General features: G+C 40.9%; 2 protein-coding genes across 3 annotated transcripts; both read right to left on the reverse strand.

Annotated features, from left to right (window-relative positions):
- Positions 1 to 528: 528 nt before the first annotated feature.
- cldn26 (claudin 26) lies at positions 529 to 1,185 on the reverse strand. The gene has a single exon (XM_018740511.1). It carries the CDS (start codon positions 1,177 to 1,179, stop codon positions 529 to 531), a length of 651 nt encoding a protein of 216 aa, XP_018596027.1. The 5' UTR covers positions 1,180 to 1,185.
- A 4,995-nt stretch (positions 1,186 to 6,180) lies between these two features.
- Positions 6,181 to 22,313, reverse strand: lztr1 (leucine zipper like post translational regulator 1). Of its 2 annotated transcripts, none has more exons than XM_018740482.2 (20): positions 21,774 to 22,313; positions 21,191 to 21,253; positions 21,051 to 21,107; positions 20,718 to 20,797; positions 20,509 to 20,617; positions 20,054 to 20,137; positions 19,883 to 19,940; positions 19,456 to 19,595; positions 19,142 to 19,343; positions 17,012 to 17,122; positions 16,719 to 16,811; positions 14,268 to 14,363; positions 13,974 to 14,169; positions 12,675 to 12,844; positions 12,438 to 12,594; positions 12,195 to 12,321; positions 11,946 to 12,095; positions 11,694 to 11,799; positions 7,021 to 7,101; positions 6,181 to 6,569 (listed from the first exon to the last, which is right to left on the reverse strand). In XM_018740482.2, exons 1-20 carry the CDS (start codon positions 21,941 to 21,943, stop codon positions 6,453 to 6,455), a joined length of 2,367 nt encoding a protein of 788 aa, XP_018595998.1. In that variant the 5' UTR covers positions 21,944 to 22,313; the 3' UTR covers positions 6,181 to 6,452. The 2 variants fall into 2 exon arrangements, with proteins under 2 accessions (XP_018595998.1, XP_018595997.1); XM_018740481.2 differs by having other exon boundaries at positions 13,974 to 14,184.
- Positions 22,314 to 23,983: the final 1,670 nt, after the last annotated feature.

Raw genomic sequence — 23,983 nt, forward strand, 5'->3', positions numbered from 1 at the left:
TTTGTTAGATGCTGTCGACTGCAAGCTTCCATTGAACTTTCCAAAACAGACGTGCTTCAATAACACCGTGTCTCAGAGAAGTAAGGGTACAGAAATATGACTTTAAAATCTATGAAACTGTATGGATAATGATACACATGATGTTAGAGCACCCATAAACCCTCTAAACTACATTTTCATGCATTCTGTATTAAAATTATCAGTTACATTGTTGCTCTCCTCAGCACAGGTTTGATTTTCTTAAAACAATTATAAGAAATCACAACTAACGGAATCCATCCTGTCTCATTCCAAAGTTAACAAAGGATAGCCAATTTTTTTCAGAAAATTAAAAGACCCGAGGATGGAGCTATGGTGAAGAAATTATCTTTGATGACAAAATCCGGAAAGGTTGCTATGGATGCTTTGGAAGAAGAAATCAATGTTCTGGCCTCACATTCTGTTGTCTAGCCATACCAGTTTACCTTCATATGAAAAGGAAAAAAGAAAAATTGTGGGGGGAAAAAAAACCCAAAGAACAAACGAAATCTATAAGACTTCTGTCTTTAGGTACTCCTGTGTTCTTGGAGTGTCCTGGGTACTTGGTGGGCTTGAGGCTTCACTGCAGTCACGCATGCAAACAGACACAAAGAAAAATGACCCGCCAGTGACAAGAATCAAGCCTGAGAACCATCCAGAGAAGAGTGCCTCTCCAAACTCCCAGCGGGGAACGACATCAGGGACACTCTGATCCCAGAACTCCACCACGGTCATATAGGCCACTAGTGAAATAGGCAGTAGTGTGGCAATGCCGGAGACCCAGGAAAGCACGCCACCCAGAATGAGCAAGCCCCTCTTCAGCTGTGCACGGCTCGGCCCCAGCTCCACGCCATCCAAGCCAAAGAAGGCTACGGTAACAGCCAGCATGCCTGTCCCGATGGAGATGAACATGAGCACGCGGGAAGCCAACACATCAGATGGCAGTGCCAGCAGTGACTCAAAGGCCTTACACTGTACACCAACCTCCTCTGTGAAGATGCAGGTGTGCCACAGGCCCTCGTACCAGTTCTCCATCTCGTTCAGCTCCGTGTTAAGAGTCTTCCATAAGGGCAGAAAGGTGGTGACAAAAGTTGTGATCAGACCCCCGAAGGAGATGAACAGGGCAACTCTTTGCATCACTTTGGTGGTCAGCAGCACCATCCTCTCACGTTGTCCCTCTCTTCCCTCCCTGACTCTCTGCCTTTCTGACGGAATGAAATTGCATTAATAGGATCTCTTCCCACGGCACTGTCTCACTGGCCCAGCTTCAGCCTTGTCCTCCTTCCACGTCTTAATAAATGCACCTAATAAACGATTTGACTATCTAATGGGGCCTCATGCATTACAACGAATGCACTGTTTTGTCACAGTGATAGATATCACCTTGGAGAACAATGAGCCCTGTTTAAGATGAAACTAGATAGGTTCAGACCAGGGAGTTCAAGTCTGTTTCTCTGACAAAGAGCTTCCAGCTGGTGAAACATGAGCATGTCAGGCATGAGGGAACAAATGAAAATCACCAGTAAAAGAAGAACTTCAAATGTGCTCAAATAATAGCCACTGAGTGCCAACGGCTGGACTGCAATTGTTTATACATCTTGTACACCAATGATGGAAGCTCCAAGGATCACTCTAGCATTGCATTTATATTCTTTTTCCAAAAAGAGCAATAACAATCCACTGAATTGCCAAGTAATGTACCTGTGAAGAGGAGCGTGGTATAAAGTAATATTCCAAAGTTGAGTTTATTGAGGTGTCCAAGGTATTCACTGAGCACAAGATGGACTGTGTGTAAGACATCTAACTGCACAAATTCACAAGACAGATTGCTTATAAATTCCAGGAAACAACCTAACATTTTCATAGAAACCAGTGGCCTGATTTATACCAAAAAACACTGGATGCATTTGTTACTATAATTACTTTAATAATTAATCAAGAGCTGGGGTGCGGTAATAAATGCTACATCATTGAAGGACCAATATTTGTAGGTGCTGCACAGAATATGATAGTATTTTGTTTTTTTAATGTTATTATACTCACAGTTGTAACATTTAATTTAAAAAATTCTAAGAGTGTAACGAGAAGGGCTTGCAAGGGGATCTAACCATGTTATGAGACTGTCCAAGAAAAGCATACAAGCATGACTCAAACGATGGTTGCAATCATAACACTTACTGTTTCAGCTGAATGCACTATAGATTATGGAAATAATGTAGACATTTTAATTTTATTGGTTTCTATTCCAAAAATAATTCTAATGACATAAATACTTATACATTTATGTCAGCAGCTTGCTTTTTTAGAAGTTTTAACCTTCTGGTTGAACTGCTGCTCTGAAGGGCATATTCATGTGATCTTATCTGGTTAATATCTCCTGAAACCAAACCTGCTGAAAGAAGCTGATTATTTGCTTTTTAAAAAAAGCATAGAGGCCAGTCCTTGTGACCTGTATATGACCTGTATGAACATTTTCTTTAAACTAGAGTCTGTGATCATTCATACTTGACATGAAGGAAACATGGCAACTGAAAGAGTCATGACAAACCAGTGGATTGTGTATTGATGTGTTGTCATGGTGTTCTTAATGTCATTTTTTTAACTTTAAAGAATCGTCTGAGTTTCAAAGCATGCAAAACTTTATTGTAGTGACATCTGCTATGTATTTTTCAAAAGTATTGTGCATTCATTAGGTTTCTGGCAGATTAAACTTGCAATAGCATTTCAGTTTCATAGAACACCCCAGAGTAGTAGTGCTGCATTGAATGTATTTCCTCTAATAGTTAATAATTTAATATTCTGACCATAAATTGTACAACTTTTTTTACATAAATTTTATGCCCTCAGATTAAATGGATTTGCTAGAATGGACATTATACACTGAGTAAATTTCACAGTTTGAGAAGACATCAGAATGAAGATATATGCCCTGTGCTAACAGCTGAACACAATGTCTGAAAAGTCTACAATGATTCATTGCAGATGCAGATGTTTTCAACAGACAGAGTTGTAAATTGCTACAGAGAAAAGCATCCTCTAAATGAAAAGTATACATGGAAAATTAGCTTGAGCATGTAATGCAAACTAAAATGGACTGCCATCACATCCAGGGTATAGTCCCTCAGCTATGTGCCCAACGTTTGTGAGATCACAGCTCCAGATCACCACAACCCTGCTCAGAGAAAGCAGTTTTTGAAATTAGATGAATGGATGTAATGCAAATTTAAAGGACTTGTAACTGAAAGACTAATGCTGGTTCATTACGCTACAAAAATCTTTGTTGAAAACTTTGTAAGAAACAACTTAAATAAAAAGGTTTATAAATTGCATGTTGGATCTTCAGAAGCAACTCTTTCAAATGTCTTTTCTTAGCAGTTCTTGCCTATATTTCCAACTGAATCTCCTGGGAACTGCTTTTTCTATTGTATCTGTGCAATTCTACCTCCATCACAGTCAAGCAACCATTACGTGCCAGCATGCTGGCCATTCCTTATTTACAAAGGACACAAGGCCCAAGAGCAGGAGGGTCCAGTTGCAGACCCTGGCAGCAGTTTTGGAGTGTCACCGTAAAGGAGAAAGAGATGCATTGTGCAGGAGCTTAATGCCTAATCCTCATTCCTACTCTTGTATTTCAAGTTATCCCAAGGTTAACCAAAGAAGTAGGAGAGGGCAACACCAAGTTCAGAACTGCACTGTCAGCCCTGCTAATTTCATCCAATAAAAGGCTGTATAGACCAAAGCATTTGCTTTATCATGCTAAACATTCCTTGCACCTTCTATCACTGATAGACATGTAACATACACTTACAAACACTATACAGTAGACATACAAAAACACAATGTGACAGAACATTTTAAAGGTTTATTTTTTTGGAGAGCAGAATATGGTGTACAAAGGACATGTCAGCTGGATTTTTTTTTTTTTTTAAATGTAAGACCAGTACTGGCACTTCAATACATTTATTTTGAGAATGTGACAGGAAACAACCTTATTGGTATGGTATTCAGTCACCCCTTTATAAAAAAAAATTGAAGTTAGGAAGGTAAGATGATCATTCGTACACATTTGGCAATATATTTGACTGCTTTATTCAATGCCAGAATCCCCCTCCCCCAATAAATATGTGGTTCACTTAAGTGTTTCAACTCTTTCCCATTAGAGAAGTCAACTTCTGAACAGCATAATAATTTGAACAAAATCCAGAGTATCTGATCACAGTTCTGGGACTTTAATGCAACATAATCACCACTGCTGAACACTAACCTTTTACCATGTTTGGTAATGGCAGTACAAACATTTGTCTTGTTATTCAGTCTTGCACATCCAGTTTTATCTCACACTCACACACACACACACACACACACACACACACACACACACACACAATTTCCGAACCACTTGTCCCATACAGGGTTGCGGGGGAACCGGAGCCTACCCGGCAACACAGGGCGTAAGGCCGGAGAGGGAGGGGACACACCCAGGACGGGACGCCAGTCCGCCGCAAGGCACCCCAAGCGGGACTCGAACCCCAGACCCACCGGAGAGCAGGACCCGGTCCAACCCACTGCGCCACCGCACCCCCTGCCAGTTTTATTAATATCACTTATTGTTAATGGGTGCAAATGATCATTTATCTGGTCTGTCATGATTAACAGACTGCATTTGATAATTGCACCAAGTAGCTGAGAGAGACTAAAAAAAAAAAAAAAAAAACCCACATAGACAACAGTCTTAGCCTTCTCACTCAAGCCAGTCTATGCACACAACACTAAATTTACTCTATGGAGAGAAAAAAAAAAAAAAAAAAAATGTTTATGCATATTAAGACACTTCATTAAGGAAATTTCCACAAATAGCTCATGTTTACCCTACTGACTCACAATGTGTGCTCTATGGATGGTCCATGTCAGGAGCATCAGCAGCAGTGAAGGGATCCAAAAAAAAAAAAAAAAAAAAAGGAAATCATAACAAATCTTTTATGCCAAAACTTTGTTATGAAATGGAATAAAGTTAAACAAAAGGACATTCATTGTTCTAACCTGTACTCCAAAAGGAAAAACTTAGACAAGGAAAGTCTGGCAGAGAACAGTGAGGAAGCCTTTTAGAGGTCTACATTTGCTACTACAACCACTGGTAACTCAAACATGCACACCCTTGATTGAAAAAGCTTCAATGACGTGGTACTTCAGTAATGCTTCTGGGAGACAACAGAAGAAAAAGATTTTTAAAATTATTTTCCGGGAACAAACTCTGTAAAATTTAAATGTGTTACATTACTTCTTGTTGGGGGGCAGTGGGTTGGACTGGGTCCTGCTCTCCAGTGGGTCTGGGGTTCAAGTCCTGCTTGGGGTGCCTTGTGATGGACTGGTGTCCCGTCCTAGATGTGTCCCCTCCCCCTCCAGCCTTATGCCCTGTGTTGCTGGGTTAGGCTCCAACTCCCCGTGACCCCATATGGGACAAGCGGTTCAGACAGTGAGTGAGTGAGTGAGTGAGTGAGTGAGTGAGTGAGTGAGAGAGAGAGAGAGAGAGAGAGTGTGTGTATCACACATAATTTAGGGTGCTTTGTGTGTGAACCAGTTATAGGCATGAGAACAAATAATTTTTCCCCAAGAAAACAACGGAATAATTAAAAATAATATTCAGTTTCTCAATATTCGGTCAATTTTCTAGAATTAATTGGGACATGTTATTGGGGATAAGTATTTACAAAGTCTTGGTATGTTTCTGTGACACACTTTAATAAGAATAAACCTACTTTAACAGTGAGCTTATTACTAGAAGGAACTAAAATAACCATATATTTTTACAAACACATAAGTTACCTCAATATTGATGTACATCTGTTACTTGTGTGTATATTTGATTACTAAAGAACACTATGCATTATTTCAGCAAACATTTAAAGGTAAATTAGAATATTTGCTTAATATGTACAACCATTAACATAAATGGCTAACTTCAAAGACAGTCTCAATAAGAGATCAAGAAAAGAATGACATTCTCAGCATTTTTCAATTATAACTGCTCAGAAGTTTTTTTTTTTTAAAAAAAGGAGTTAATGTTTAATGAGTAAACCTGCAAAACTCAAAGTAACATTAAAAAGTTTAACCCACCCCACAGGGAGGAGAGGAGGGGGGGGGGGGAAAAAAAAAAAAAAAAAAAAAAAAAAAAAAAACCTGTGAAATGTTGTGCTTTATGCTGGAAACAAGATACAAAAGTTTACAATAAAGCTAACAAGAATTCATGTTTAATATTGCACCACACACCAATAGTTGACCACAACATCATAATTTGTAATTAGGTCAAGCTGTTTGTGAATAATGAGAAAACAAACGGGACGTGGAACGTCACTGTAGGGTATATGATGTAAAGTAACAAGCTGTGAAAGGCTTGAAGTGCTAGGTGAACACCAAAAGTGTGTGTGAGCGAGCTCCTATATGTCGGAGCCCATCTCTGCACACTGTTTGTCCAATATATGAGTGGCTAGGGACTCGATGATATCCAGCAGTAGTGGCTGGCTGAGGGATCGCAGGTTGGGAAGCTTGGACACCTTTAGAGGAAGGAATGCAAAAAAAACAGATATATATATATATATAAAATTTAAAAAAAAAAAAAAAAAAAAAAAAGAAGAATTAAAAAGCAAGCGCACAGCCCTTTCGGGAATTAAACACAAACACAAAAAATCAAAAACAAAGAAAAAATGAACCTGAACTATAAAGTCTAATGATAAATTACATTAAATTGAGTAGCACAGGCCTTCAGTAATTTAAATTAAAAATATCCAGATTGTCCTTGATGCTGGGACTGGAGCTGTTTAAGTTGTAGATTTTCCACTTTCCTGCAGATGAACTTTAATGCTTCCAAGTCATTTTAGCACAAATGGCAGCCTTTCCATGGTCAAAACTGCAAGCCCAGTTCCCAAGAACGTGTTCAGCAGATTTCATTCAGCCCTGGTGCAAGGGCCAACAGACTGCCAGAGTCCCAAAGACCAGGACACCCACCTTGATAAACTGATGGACAATGATGTGAAGGCAGTGCTTCTTCATGTCCAGGGCCTGTGTCTTGTCTGCTGCCTCCAGGATCTGGAGCCAGAAAAGATAGATGTTTCATTTTCCTGGCACTGAATTCCCAATCAAGCCATGCCAAAATGCACATCATCATGATTAGAAGGTGTGTATATGTATGTAAATTATATATATTCTTCCACACTGTCAGAACATGCTAATCCAATGGCCAATCACAACCAGTGACACATCCCTTTCAGTGTGAAAGCATGCATTACTGGCAAAAATAACAGAACCAGGTCATCACAAGATGGAACTCTTGAAAAAGCTTGCTTATGTTCTCGGCGTACAGTCATTGGGCAGTAAACATAACTGGTCAGTGACAGAAAAGTTCTACCATAAAGATGCTCACTTAAACAACTGCACTCATATATTTATCAATGTTCATATGTATGACCAAACCTGTGCAACCTACCAATATTGGCCTGCATATTGACAACACTGGCAAATGATCAATAAACATAAATATTAACTGTTTGCAAACAAACCCCTAAAACATACAGTGTAATATGTGCTGCATCATATAACAAGGACAAACATAAGAAATTACATTTACATTTGACACTTTTCTCCAAAGCAACTTACAATATTAAGGTTACAGTTATTACAACCTTACAATTATTTACTCATTTATACAGCTGGGTGGTTTTACTGGAGCAATTTAGGGTAAGTACCTTGCTCAAGAGTAGTACAGCTGGAGGTGGGAATCAGACCTGCAACCTTTGGATCCAGAGGCAGTAACTCTAACCACTACGGTACCAGGTGTCCCACATTTCAAAGTTGTTTTTTCAATTCTCAAGTTCTGCTTATTGACATAATGTATTTTAATTTTTTTTTTTAAATAAATAAAAAAATAAAAAAAACTAAAAAAAAAACTAAATATTGCCATCAGCCAACTAACCAGAAATGTGCATCTAAAACACTGGTGCACATGCCTATCATTGCCAACTCCTGCGTAACATTAGAAAACAAAGCCCAGAATAACCGATGGACTTCGGGAAGAGCTACACAACCTGAGGCTACTACACGTACCAGGCCCTAGGACTGCGGGATCACCTGATGCCGCAGGCCGGGATGGAGGGACCCGGAAACGGTGTGCGAGGCAGCGGAAGTGTGGTAAGCAAGCCGACATTTATGCTAGGCTAAAGGCTAACCTTAGCTGTCCTGCTCTACCATCCATTTTCCTCTCCAATGTTTGCTTTCTCGACAATAAACTGGACTTCCTCAGAGTACAGCTAACTACCCAGCACAAAGTCAAGGACTGCTGTGTTCTTGTTTTTACTGAAACATGGCTCAAGGACAGCACTCCGAACGTAGCCATTCAGCTAGCCTGGCTAACTGCACATCACGCCGACAGGATAGCAGCAATGTCTGGCAAGACTCATGGTGGTGGTCTGTGTGTTTACACAAACAACGAATGGTGTGGGAATGCTGCTGTGGTCTCTAGCTACTGTTCGTCGCTGGTGGAGTTCATTATTGTTAAGTGCGGGTCAAACTACCTGCCCAGATAGTTTACCGCCATGCTCATTGTCACAGTGTACATTCCACCTGGTGATAACGCAAAGGAAGTGCTGAGCAAACTCTACTGGGCTATGAACAACTTACAGACAGCAGATCCCGACAGATTTGTCATTGTCACCAGGGACTTTAACCACGTGAATCTGAAATCAATGCTGTCAAAGTTGCACCAGAATGTTGATCTCGCAACCCATGGTACAAACACGTTACACCTTGTTTACGTAAACATTCCTGGTGCTTAAAAAGCAGCACCCCGCCCCCACCTTGGTTACTAAGATCACTGTTATGCTAATCCCAGCATACAGACCACTCCTGAAACATGCCAAACCAGTCCTGAAACAGGCGAGAACCTGGTCTGAGGGAGCCCCCTCAGCATTTCACGACTGCTTTGAACACAGACTGGAATATGTTCAGAGAGGCTGCTACATACCATAACACCACAGACCTGGAGGAATACACAAAATCGCTGACTGGTTACATCAGCAAGTGCACAGATGATGTAACTTCCTTCAAGACCATCACAACACGTGCAAACCAAAAACCATGAATGACTGCTGAAGTGCGCTTACTGCTTAAAACCCAAGACACTGCCTTCAGGTCTGGTAACAAGGCAGCCTACCGCACAGCAAGGGCCAATCTGTCCTGGGCTATCAAAGAGGCAAAGCGCAACTATGGAGGAAGAATCCACCGAAATTTTATAAATTCCAAGGGCACAAAGTGCATGTGGCAAGGCATTCAGGCCATCACAGACTACAAAGCTACATCACTTGTCTGCGATGGTGACGCCTCGCTCCCAGTTGAGTGATTTTTACGCACGAAGCACAGAACAACATGCTAGCAGATAAGACCACCCCAACTCCCACCGATCAAGTAATTATTCCCAGTAGACGCCAGGAAGGCTCTGTCCATAATTGACCCACAGAAAGCTGCAGGTCCTGACAACGTACCTGGCCGGGTACTCAGGGAATATGCTGTTCAGCTTGGAGATGTTTTCACGGACATATTCAATTTTCCCTGAGCCAGGCAGTTGTCCTTGTGTGTTTCAAGACGACCACCATCATCCCTGTGCCAAAGAAGTCATCTGTGTCCTGTCTGAATGACTACAGACTGGTTGCACTCACACCTATCATCATGAAGTGCTTTGAGCGGCAAGTCATGAAACACATAAAGAGCAGTCTTCCGACCACACTGGACCCATTCCAGTATGCCTACCATCCCAACCGTTCAACAGAACATGCCATATCTGCTACCATCCACCTTTCTCTGACCCATCTGGACAAAAAGGACAACTATGTAAGGAAGCTGTTTATTGACTTCAGTTCAGCATTCAACACAATCATCCCTCAGAAATTGATAACTAAGCTGAGCCTGCTAGGTCTGACCACCTCCCTCTGCAACTAGATCCTGAACTTTTTGACTGGGAGACCCCAGTCCATTAGGATCGGCAACTCCACCTCCAGCACCACCACACTGAACACCAGCGCTCCCCAGGGCTGTGTGCTCAGTCCACTGCTGTTTATCCTACTGACTCATGACTGTGCTGCAAAGTACAGTTCAAATCACATCATAAAGTTTGCTGATGACACTACAGTTGTGGGCCTCATCAGCAACAATGATGAGTAAGCATACAGAGAGGTGGTGAATCAGCTCGTAGAATGGTGTAAAGTCAACAATCTATCTCTTAATGTTGATGAGACAAAAGAGATTATTGTTGACTTCAGGAGGACCAGAGTAGACCGCTCACCACTGCACATCAATGGAACAACTCTGGAGAGATTTAAAAGGTCCAAGTCTTTTGGTATGCACACAACGGAGGACCTCTCCTGGACTCTCAACACCACCTGCCTAGTCAAGAAGGCACAGCAGTGTCTTCACTTCTTATGGAGGCTGAAGAGAGCAAAACTCCCTCCTCCCATCCTCACCACCTTCTACAGAGGGACGACAGAGAGCATCCTGACCAGTCGTCTCACTGTGTGGTACAGGAACTGCACAGTCTCTGACCACAAGACCCTAGAGTGAGTTGTAAGAACAACCGAAAAGATCGGAGTCCCTCTACTCACCACCGATACCTCGTACAAAAACCGCTGCATCTGCAAAGCCACCAGCATTGTGGATGACTCCTCTCACTCCTCACATTGACTCTTCACCCTGTTGCCATCTGGCAGAAGGTACAGGAGCACCCGTGCCACCACCAGCAGTCTCCGCAACAGTTTCTTCCCTGAGGCAGTCAGATTACTCAACACCCTGCTGCCTCCCAATGCTCACCTGGCACAGTCAAACAGCTAACCCAACAGGACTCCATACACTACAAACTGCCTACAGTTCGCAGCCCATGTCCGCATCCATCTCCTGTCCTGTGTATACATTTACTGTCTTGTACTCTGTTCTGTGTTGCACCATGGTCTCCAGAGAAACGATATTTTGTTCCACAGTCTACAAGATAAATAGAGGAATGACGACAAAAACAACTTGAACGTGAACATTAAAAGTTACCAGTCATCAGGACCTTAATAGACAGGTCATGTTCCCTAATTGTGCTGTAAGTAGACAATGCTAAGTGGCTGTGTTTTGGTCCCTAACCTTGATGCCTACTGTACATTTATTAAACTAACACTTTTCTCCAAAGCTACTAACACTGTTAAGCTTCTTACAAATATTTTCCAATTTATCCAGCTGGGTAAGTTTACTGAACCAATTTAAGGTGAGTACCTTGCTCAAGGGTACTACAGCTGGAGGTGAGACTCAAACCTGTGAACTCTGGGTCCAAAGGCAGCAGCGCTAACCACTATGCTACTAGCTGTCCCATGTTAAGCAGGCACTGACTGTAGTTAAAACTGAAAATGGGGAAAAACCACCACTGGTTTACAGGTGAAAACACAGATAGCAGACAGTTGGATAGTAGATAAATAGTTGAAAAAATAAGCAGTATAGCAGTTTTCCATAACTAGGTAGTTATTGGCAAATTGTAACACTGATAAATGAATGGGAAAGTGAGAAATTTAGCTTCAAAAACTTTACATGACAAAAGTGGTTAGATTCAGGACCATGTCCTCAAATCAAGAAGGGACTTAAATGCAGACAAAGCATTGTACCTGTAAAACATTCTCTACAGTAACATTCATCTCCAGGTTTTGCTTGCAGTAGGCTTGAAGCCTGTTGTTAGAAAAACCATAGTAGTATGGAGCTGCAAACAAATATCTGGACAGAGGTGAAGGAAAAAAAAAAAAAAAAATACTTTTACCAGAAAACACACACAAAAAGGGATTTATGTATAACAGATGGAGCTTAATTTTCTGTACTAAGGAATGTTGTGTGCCTTATTCTATGTTAAAATGATAGGATACAGTGAATCTTCAGGAGGCATGTTGACATCCCCATAGTAGATGTAACGCAACATAGACTCAAAGGCTTGCTGGCTGGGAACCATCTCCCCAATGGAGATGTTCACTTGGCCATCCTCTGGCATGAAGGAACGAAACATGGCCTCAAAGTAGCTAGAAAGGAGGAGAGAACTTGAACAATGACCATCCAAAGTGACAACAATGATACAAGGATGTCAACAACTTGAATTTCACACTTATTTGAAAGACTACCTGGAGCGGGCAGCTAATATGGCTTTGTGGGCAGGGCGTGGATGTCCATCTAAAAGCAGGGTGATGTCACAGAACTCCAGCCCTGCCCCTTCCAGGTAAGCTTTCATGTCTTGCACCAGGGATGTTCCTGCAGACAAGGAAGCCAGAACTGAGATGACCTGCAAATGCATACAGCCATAGAACCCCATACATGAAGGACGAAGAAAGACAGGACAAGAGGTGGATTCTGAGAGTCGAAAATACCTATATCGACAGGCTGGTCTGAGTAGACCCTTGGGAGCGGCTGCTGTTTTCTGCGGACTATTTCTACAATCAATGGGGTGGAGAGGTGCTCAAACTCTTTAGTCATTATCACTTGGTTGAAGTGAGTTTCTTTCACCACAAAGTTCAGACAGTGTTCCTAGAAAATGCAAAAACACTAAGTCAGCTTCATCCACACAGAAGTTTGTGTGTGTGTGTGTATGCATAAGAGGCATGTACCTTGAGCTGGTCCAACTGCAATTTGTTGGCATTTTCACACACACTCAGAACATTCTGGAGGTCCACTGATGCCTCTATGTACTGAACACACAGCTGCTCCAGTCGTGACAGCTTAAAGTTCAGAGCCAGTTTATACACGTCCATAATAAGGAGCACATCCTGAACGTGGCCTAAAGCAAAACACACCAACATTTTTTTTTTTTTTTACAGAAACAAATTGCTTTCCCATTTTAATTTCTACTGAATGAACATTTTTCTGCCACTCTTAAGCTAAAGCACATTATACAAGTAAATTAAAAACTCTCACGCATTAGACTCAATATGTAACACTAGACACTGCTACCAGCTAGTAACCTGTTCTCAGATCACTCAGCACAGTCAGTGTACGCCTTTAGTAGAGACACGTGACAAAGCAGCAAATATGACAGTTCAACTGGCAATATGGTGGTCCAGTGAGTAACATCTTTCTCTCTCAGCACCTGGATGGTGTGAGGGCATCAGTCTGTGCGGAGTTTTTATATTCTCCGTATCTGCATAGCTTCTTCTAGGTGCTCTGGTTTCCTCTCATACATCAGTGACTCAAACTGCCCATATTGTAGATTGTGTGTGTGACTGAGTGGGAGAGACAGATTGTATATTACAATGGTATGTAGATGAGTGACTCATTGTACGGACACCCCTCTACTTCGGCAAATCCGAGTTTACGTAAAAAAACTCCCGACATACACATTTACACATTGCAAAACATCTGAAATACGTTAATCACAAGTTAGCCGGAAGCTCCATCTTCCCAGTTCCCGCATGTTTTGATCCATGAACGCATCTCCTCTTGCTAGTGGAGTGCTTTTTCACATTTTTTGTTTTACCCATTTCATTATTCCCAATGCTTGGTGGTAAACGTGCACTTGAAGGAAAAACGTGAACCGTCTCGCAAGCGTGGACCAATCGATTTGGAGACTAAATTAAAAATAATGTTACAGTATTCAATGTGTCTTACTAGAGAATTATACTGTGTAATTTTTTTTATGCCTGTGTTTGCAACAAATGCCTAGGCTAGGGTAGGCTGGCCTATGTTGAACGGTGGGAGAATCTGACATACGTAGCTTTTGACTTATGTAAAGGGTTGAAGAACAGTCTATTTGCACGCAAGTTGAGGGGTGTCTGTAGTACATATAGCCTTCTAAGTCACCTTGGCTGAAAAAGTGTGGGCTGATAATACATTGTGTTCATTGTAAGTCACCCTGAAGAAAAGTTTCTGCGAAATGAACAAATGAAAATGTACCCACGAGTGGGACCAACCTTTCCGCGGATATTGGATCTTGTCTGTGTACAGGAACTGCATGAGGACCTTAAAGGGCTGGGCCTCCGCCTCTCGGATGCTGACCTCCAGCAAGGGCTGAGACCCAGACCCTGATGCCCTGGAACCCCCTAAACCCTCCTTTTGTGCACCTGAGACCACCTCTTCAGGCTCCTCAGCACCACCTAGTTTACACTTCTGAAAAGAAGAAAACTAGGATGCTTAATGCTTTAGTACCTACATCTCTAAAATAGTGTTTTGTGTTTTTTTTTTGGATCAAACTGCTCCACACTGACCTGCTTTTGCCTCTCCCGGGCTTGCAGGATTTTCTTCCTCAGCCAGCGGCACCGAGCTGTCACTATGGCAATGTGGCCCAGCACTCGCTCCTGCCTCTGTGCAAAATGAAATGATGATTCAAAGCAGGAACCGCAGCTTTCTGAGCAACGTTCCCGAGCAACGTTCCCTTGGCTGCTTGCAGTGTCTGTCTTCTGCTTTATGTGGACACATCAGGAGACAATATAAATGCTCAAAAAGACTGTGTATGGGTGGCATGGTAATACAGCAAGTAGCACTGCTTTCTCACAGCGCCTAGGTGGTGTGAGAGGATGTGGGTTCGATCCCTGCTCATTCTGTGTGGACTTTGCATGTTCTCCCCGTGTCTACACAGTCATGTCTATTTAGGTTTCCTCCCAAAGACAAGCTACTATTCAGGTTCACCCACAGTGTGCGAGTGATAGTGTGTTCCATTGATATGCGGATGAGTGACCCCTCGTAAGTAATGAACAGCACTAGCACTAAGTCACCTTGGTGAATCAGGTATGGGGTGTTAACCAGTGTTGTGGAGTTGGAAGCAATTATTGGGTAATTCGAGTCGGAGTCAAAGGTTTTGTGTACCGACTCCACAGCCCTCGTGATTACACTCCATAGAGTTCATTGAAAATCACTTTGGAAAAAAAGTGTCTGCTAAATAAATAAATGTGTATTTATACTTCACTAATGAAATATCCATGAGTCATAAATGACAATTTCACTACCTGGTGGGCAAACAAGTTTTATGTGCTTATTCAAATACTTAATGAATTCATGTTGTGGACATAATATTTCTTCTTTCCTTATTACAGCTACAAAGAATTTAAACATAATCAAAACTGCTCTGTCACTCATGATACATCGAGACTACATCCAGCTCTTTTCCCCCTCCACCCCAAGGATTACAAATGGCAGAAGTGTCTTTTCAGATTTTCCATTGAAAATTTCAGGAACTTTGAGATGGTTGAAAATTCTGGAAATTTTTTTAAAAAAATTTAAATTTTGGGTGGTTTTTAAAACTACAGCCTGTCTGAAGTTGACATTTATATTAATACCCTAACTGAGCGCTGCATAGGGATATTTCAGAATTTCTTACAGGGGACCAGGTGGTAAATTTTAATGGGTTAGATGAAAAACAAATGCCCCTCTGTGGGATTTGATGTGCAAAAGAAAAACACACACACACTTTCTGAACTGCTTGTCCTATATGGGCCGCGGGGAACCGGAGCCTAACCTGGCAACACAGGGTGTAAGGCTGGAGGGGGAGGGGACACACCTAGGACGGGACGCCAGTCCATCGCAAGGCACCCCAAGCGGGACTCGAACCCCAGACCCACCGGAGAGCAGGACCCAGTCCAACCCACTGCGCAACCGCACCCCCCAAAAGAAAAAAACAACCTCAATAATACTTTGATATCCCCTCCTTCAAAACCACCCTTCTGTGTGTTAGAAATTCTGAACGATTTTATAATTTAGTATGATTTAAAAATTATAGTACCTTCCCAATGGCTATCAAACTGAATAAGACATGTTATGAGAAAATGATGATGATATAGGTAAAATAATGGGCCTGAAAGTGACCATTCGCAACACTAATTATTTAGATTTTAACTGATTCCATTTAAGTTTCCACACAAATAAGTATTGTTAGTGATTTTGCCACCTCTTGAAGCTTCACTGCTCATCACTTTTAATCCTGGCAATCTCAATTATCTTTCTTGACCTTGGTCAGCTGAAGTCATTACACACAATGCACAGGTAAATTGCAATTTAAACTTTTCACACAGCGTTAAAGCAGAACTATTAATTTCCCTCTGAAAGATCTTGGCTCTGTTTACAGTAGTTGTTCAAACAGTACTTTGGATGACAGTGGTAACTTGTAAAGACATAAAGCTTTGACATATCCTTGTTCTTGTGTAGCCCACAAAGAGGCAAATTGCAGTTATTGAACCAAGCAAATTTTTATCTGAAATCATTCAATGAATTCAGCTGTATTATTTTCAAACAAAAGCATGTTGAGGACAGAATTTTATATATATATAGGTTTATAGGCCTGTGTGTTGATACCTGCATTACTGATGTTTAGTTTGCTCTTCTGGTTTATAGTCTTGCCTCAATTGCCATCAAATGTGTTCAAACATTTTACATTTATGAGTAAAACTTTTGAAAAATTCTCAAGATTTCGTTGGAACTCTTCCATGTTCAGAACTGCCGTTAATTTCGCAACCCTACCCACCACTCGACTTTTTGAGCCACAAACAACCCAAGAACTGAGCCAATTCCATTAGTTAGATAAGAGAAGTAATTTCTTTGATTTGCTTTTGCCTCTTGACCACTTAGGCAGACTGAAAAATCTGCAGATACACAGACCAGCACCTAGGGACTCTCTGCTCTGTAACTTATATAACATACAAATATAATACAAAGTTTGAACTCACCTCCCCCAAAACAAACTCTACATCACAAAACTGCTGGTTCTCCCACAGCTTGCCATAATCTTCATGTAGGGTACACTTGGGATAACAGGAGAACTACACAGGAAACACAGACTCAGCAAGGAAATATTTTTCACACACGCATTTATACAGACGAATTAAAGATTTTATACAAAATATTAAGTACATATATTTTGTTTATAAACAAAGGAACAGATTATAAAACTTGATAATGGATATTCATTAAAGTGTGTTAAAGTATGACTCACTTCCAGGTTAGAAACACCACAGCTCACCTGGAACCTGTACATCTCCCCACTGCGCACATTGTTGTCCACAGTACCACCGAAAATGTACATGGCGTCATGGATCACTGCAGCTGCGTGAAAGAGACGCCCACTGGGCATCTGACGAGAAAGGGTGGTGGAACACAGAGCAAACTAAAATAAGGACTCCATGTACAGATGCCCTCAACACCCAAACACAGAAAGTACAGCATAAAGAGCATTAAGGTGTGCTCTGGGTCAGTGTGTGAGAAGAGCGCTCCATGAAAATAGACTGAATTGAAATTGAATAAGGTGTAATATCTTTTTCTGCCTGGAAGAAACAGGCAGCTACTAGCAATTGGACCCTCAAATTCATTTTTCTCCAATCTCTTTGTGTTGACAGTTTTGTTTTTTTCTTTTGCTCTCCTTAATTGGCTTTCTTTCATATGATTGCAAACCATTATCCTCGTCCCTTGGTTTTCTTTCACGACCTTGGCATCGATAGTGCTCTTTTCCTCAGCATTACTCTATTGAGAAGAACACTTTATAAAAAAATAAAACAAATTAATCACAGGAGGCAGACATGATCCCCAGACATTTGTCTACCCATTTCCACCTCAATGCTGTCTAGGTTTGTATTTACATTGCTTACTGATGATTTCCTTGACTTTTCTGCTTACTCATGATATGTTGTACAGTAAGGTGCAGATTTTCAACCCTGCTCCTGGGTGATTCCTCTGTATTTTAGTTTTTACTCAAATATGGAGGAAAGGAACAAACTCTACTTAAGAATCACACATCTGCAACTATGCCTCTTTCTCCTAATGCACAAATTGTATTCTCTGAGATGTACATCACTTTGGAGAAACGCATCTACTAAATGAATAAATGTAAATATTCTTCGTTTATATGCTGACTGAACTCAGCTTATAATTAAAGCAGAGCTAATCTGAATACTTTTCTTGACATGAATTTTTGTTTAGATGACCAAGGCAACTTATGAGATATCTGAATTCTGATGAACACAATTTGTACTACTTCTGAAACAGCTAACGGGGAAAAGACCAACAAAGACATTTACCTACAACTTACTTCAAACGAGCAACACACTTCAGGTAAAAATTTGTTGTTTTTTGTTCATTGCTTTTTTCTTTCTTAAATTGAGTCCCAGGTACTACATTTAGGTCAAAATAATTTCAACTGAATGAAGGAATTTGCATTGAATGCATTCAACCAACAGCTCAATGATGGGAAATATGACTTTCCTGGTACAAAAATCAGCACACTCTGGCATTTACCAAGAGTAGGGATTACCATTATAGAATAATAAACTATAGAAACTCTTTGGAAAGAACATCAAGGCATAAAAAGAACCAGCACACTTTGTTAAACTTTATTTAAAAAAAAAAAAAAAAAAAAAAATTTTAAACCAATACTAGCAACAAGCAAGAATACATGTGCATGATATGCATCTTCACTTTTCAGGTTTTTTTTGTTTGCCTAAATTTAACTTAGAAAAACAGTTGCATTTTTAACATTTGGAGTAAATCTCAAGAAAAGATAATCATTCCATGAGTATTAACAGAGAACCAGAGAGTTCTAAGTACTCACCATTGCACTGAATGCTAAAATCTAGCTGATGTTTAAACAAGTTCTCTTGTACAGACATTGCCACTTTTTGCTGAATGAGAAATTTATAATATACCGATTACATAAAGAATGTATTTGAACCATAAATTTAACACAGTGAAACCTAGCTAGATGCAGAAGGCCATGGGATGTACCATTTGTGTTCGTAGGAAATTAAGTGTGCTTGACCGTGATTGGAAGCAAGTTTATCATTCTATTCAGACATTTTACGCTTTTTAAAAAATTAGTAAATATATTAAGAGTCCAATTAACAAAGAGCTACAATTTTGGTATTTAATAAAGTTCCTTCTCTCTTTTTTTTTTTTTTTTTTTTTTAAACCCTTAAGATGCTGTCTCATTTCCAAGGGGATCCGGCAGGACAGAGATTAGCAGTACTCACCAAACTGAGTCTCACCTTTTACCCACATTTAAGCAACTCCAAAACCCTAACCTTTACTATCAATGAAGCCCTGTGCCACAAATTCAGCCTACACCTAATCTACTTTCCTTAAGCTAGCACTAGAAACATACCTCGCTATCTTGGCTGGGCTGGATGACCTCCCAGGTCTGAGAGTCCACGTCATAGCAGTGCAGCTCGTTGGGTAAGGTGTTGTCAGCCGCACCACCAAAAACATACAGGTGCCGGTCGAAGGCCACCATGGTGTGCCCATAGCGCCTCTGTGGGGGTGGAGGGGAGCCACGTAGTAAGTGCTCTGTAGGGATGCGTGTCCACCTGGCAAGAGGAAAAGCATACAAGGATCTATCAGTAGCAAGATGAATACACCAAATTACAAACTGAAGTTCCTCCCATTCAAGAATATTTCTTCTTTACACTGCTTGCTTACACGTTGCCCTTAAATTCAAACTGGAACAGGTTGTTGGTGATCTTGGCACCACTCTGGCCTGAAAACACAAACATCTTGTCCCGGCACACAGCTACAGGGAAGTTACAGCAGGAGGGCGGGATTTCTCCACTCTGTTCAATCTGGAGAAAGTGGGATGGAAGGTGACAAGGGAGGCCCCCACAGAGTGATTTCTTTTTTGTATTTATCTAGTAGATGCTTTCACCCACAGAAACTTTAAACATCTATGGTGCAGTAACAGTTAATGTAGCTGAAGGAGGCAAATTGTGAAAATAGCATTTTGATCATTAAATATAAACATAACTATTTAATAAGGTTAAACATTCCAAAAATACTATTTCTACACAATGCAGACAGAAGTATTAATATAGGTACAAATATGAAATGCACCCAAAGAGGTCAAACACACCTCTTCCCAGCATGACTGCTCTCGGTCTTGAAGATTTATAGTCCACATGTCATTCAGCCTAAAGACACAGAAAATCAGTATCTCAACAGCTCTTATTGAGGAAAATGTACTAACCACAATATGATGCGAAATCCCTTTAAATCTGTCTGTACTTATTTTTAGCTAGTTTACCTGGCATTTCCATCGTATCCAGCAAAAATCCAGAGTTTATCACTGTAAACTGTGGCTCCATGTGCTGACCTGGCGACAGGAAGCCTGGGGAAAAAAAGAAAAAAAAAAGTTATGTTATTCAAGCGGACAGAAGTGAACAAATACAGATAGGATCTTTGACCTATTTGATCTATTTCTTCTTGAGCTAAAAAAAACCAAAATATGTATACAGGATTTTTTGGAACATCATGTAAGCCAGTATATCACCGTGTAGAAAACTGAAAAACTGTTTTTCTTCCTCTGAGTAACATGTAAATGCAGTTTCAAAAGGATCAAAAACACAAAGCTTTGTCATTTTTAAAAAAAAAAATAAAAAAAAAAAACCCATTATGTTATTGGAGGCATTACATAAACATTATGAGTATTATGATAGACCAGCAGTTCCGGGGTAATGCAAAATTAGTGTGCCACATTACCTGCTTTCCACTTTCCACTCTGTCCACTGTCCAGTTGCAAATTTGTATTCAAACAGATCATTCTTATTTTTCAAATTTGAGTTTGAGTAGATGTCTCCAGTATAGCCACCTAAAAATGTTATAAGTGTAATTATCTTGCATACAAATTAAATAAAGAAGAAAAATTTTAGGAAGCAGGATTTTCCTTTAGACAAGCAACTGGCACATACCAAATACAAACATGCTGCTGCCATACACCACAGCAGAGTGATGGTACCTTGGAGCAGGTGGGGTGCCCGTAGTAAAAGCCCTGGTAAAAAACAACAGAAATCGCAGCAGATTCTACAACTGATTAGACATTATTGTTGTAGAACTCTTGGATAAAGTATGCAACCTGAATTACTCCCGTAAAAATACCGATGAGTGTAATTCACCAAATACTTACATTTGCTTTGGCTAAAATCATTAGCTAAGAATGAATAATACAATTCATTTTTTTTTTTTAAATTTAAAAAAAAAACACAAAAATCAGAGCAAGGATCATCTTCTTTATTGTGTCTCACCTGCACCATGAGCAGTCTTTCACGTCAAACCTCAATAAATCATTCAACATATTTTTCCTACAGAAAAAGGAAAAAAGATTACACATTGCACTGGCTTACATGTAAATTACAAGTCAAACAAACCAAAAGGGAATACATACCCATTGTCTCCCCCAAACACGTAAATTGCATCCCTGTAGGCCACCACTGTGTGTTTACTGCGCCTGCAGCACAAAAAAGGTGCATATGTGTGTGAAATGGTGTGGTACAGAATGTTGAGGCATCAGGTGTGAGGTTGGGGGGATGAGAAACCAGAGTGAGATACGTCGTTGTATGGCTTGAGATGAGATCAGGTGAGGTATGCTGATGAGATGGCCGCGTGTCATTTCAGTTGCAATGCAAGGTCACAGGTGCACCCTCTGTATGATGATCTAGACTAATGTGAGTTACAGTGTGTGAAGTGACTCTTGAGATTTCTGTGGCCACCTCGCCCTGGGCCTGGAGTCTGGTGCGGTGGGCGACTCGCTGGCAAGGGTTTAAATTAAGTTTTAAAGAAAAAAAATTGTTAAAAATGAGTTTATGTTTCCAAAAGTGTTTGAATTAATGTAAGAGCGTATATGTGTGAATGTGTCATTTTAAGTGTTACAGTCAGTGCGGCCATGACTGTAAAAAAACGCAGAAGGGAACAGGTACGCAGTATTCTATGTGTTTGAGTGGCATAATATATGTTGTAGAGTACAGTACCTGGCACCCACAAACTCGTCGCAGGGCGGAAGGCGCCTCCAGCGATGGACGGTCTCGAAGGGTCCGAAGTTGAGTGTGAGGTACTCAACGCTGTCCGAGCAGCTGTGGTCAAAGTCAACGCTCGGGGCCACCTTGGACTTACAAGACATGGCTCGAGGAAACCATGACATTTAATTGCAGCATAACACAGCACGATCTGCGGGGTAACCTGCCACGGATGTGAGCGAAACGGGCCGAAGCGAAGACAACGAACTGCTGGATCTAACGTGTCGCTTCTCGGCCTCTTCTCTTGGCTAAGGCACACTTCAGCTCTGACATGAAAATACGCTGAGCAGCATGCTAAGCCGGCTACAGTTAAGCTAGTTAAAAAGAAAACTCTGAAAAAATATTTACATAAGATACCAAGCAAACGCGATCGACACAGGAAAACGAAAGCAAAAAACTAATACAACCGAAGGCAGATAACTCGTTTATTACAAAACCAAGTGCGAGACGTTTGAGTAAATAAAACTGATCAGTTTACCAGCCGCGCAAAGAAGGAAACGCCCACGGCCGTAGCTAAAAGGTTGATGGGTTCTGTCGTTTTTTTATGTTGCTCCTCTGAATACTTCTCATAAGCCTGGAGCATATATAAAACAACATTTCCCATGAGCACAAGATAATCGCTGACGTCCAACATTTTTCTCCCCTTGGTGAAATGGTCCTTATTGATTGGTTCAAGATGTCACGTGATGCGTTTAAGCGGATTAAAAAAAAACTGGTTTCGCGTGGTTATCGGTTATAATTTTTGTTAATAAAACACGCAATGCTGCAATACCAGTAAGGATAATGAAAAGAGAAAAAGGGGAACAGTAATACAAAAAGCTAGTGGAATACTGTAAAATATTAAAGTTTAGATTAAATTATTTAAGGATATATACAAAATGCTTGTCATTTAGTGTAGTCTTGTTGGAGAATGTATTTTATTATCAGTTTGACAGTGCTAGAAACAGGTTTATTATTAGTGAATTTGCTTTTATCTTAGACAAATCTGTGTGATATTTGGTTAAAAATATAATTACATATATTAAGCAGAATTGTTGCCTTCTTCAGGAGATGCGATGGCGCAGTGGGTTTGACCACAGTCCTGCTCTCCGGTGGGTCTGGGGTTCGAGCCCCGCTTGGGGTGCCTTGTGGTGGACTAGCGTCCTGTCCTGGGTGTGTCCCCTCTCCTTACGCCCTGTGTTGCCGGGTTGGTTCCGTGACCCCGTATGGGACAAACGGTTCTGAAATGTGTGTGTGTGTGTGTGTGTGTGTGTGTGTGTGTGTGTGTGTGTGTGTGTGTGTGTGTGTGTGTGTGTGTGTGTGTGTGTGTGTGTGTGTGTGTGTGTGTGTGTGTGTTTTTTGCCTTCTTGGGGGGGGTGGGTCGCAGCGGGTTTGTCCTGTGCCTGCTGTTTAGGGGGTTCGGGTCCTGCATGCGGTGCTCTGCGACGGACTGGCGTGCCGTACTGGGTGTATCTCCAGCCTTGCACCCTGTGTTGTCGGCTTAGGCTCCGGTTTAATACTTTTTGTTATCAACGCAGGACGATTTAGAAATTAAATACATAATTAAACCAAAAATATTAATGTCATTGTTCAGCTGGAAGAGTGCGAGGGACCTTACGGTCATCACAGCAAGAAAGACAAACACAAAACCGACATTTATTGGTGATTTTTTTTTTTTTTTTTTTTTTTTTTTTACTACGTAACCGCGTTCATTAAGTTTTTTTCTAGAATTTTAAAGTAATTACAGGAATAACCCAGTCTAAAGAAAACTAGACTTAATTATTATTTAGAATTAGAAATGATATATCCCATAATAAATATTATTTTCTAGGTTTCGGGTTGTAGCTGCTAGAACTAAGAACCAACATCATGGACACCTTTGTGAACTGCTTCAGTTAAATATTAATTATATTAAATGGGTAACATTTCACATTTAGGACATAATAATATTGCAGCAGGCGGGGGGCGTGGTGGCGCAGTGGGTTTGACCGGGTCCTACTCTCTGATGGGTCTGGGATTTGAGTCCTGCTTGGGGTGCCTTGCAATGGACTGGCGTCCAGTCCTGGGTGTGTCCCCTCCCCCTCCAGGGTTTCACCCTGGCTTGCCGGGTTAGGCTCTGACTCCTCACAACCCTGTATGGGACAAGCAGTCTCAGATGGTGTGTGTGTGTAATATTGCAGCTAAAT

The sequence above is a fragment of the Scleropages formosus genome, chromosome 12 (assembly GCF_900964775.1).
Source record: "Scleropages formosus chromosome 12, fSclFor1.1, whole genome shotgun sequence".
NCBI classification, from domain to species: Eukaryota; Metazoa; Chordata; class Actinopteri; order Osteoglossiformes; family Osteoglossidae; genus Scleropages; species Scleropages formosus.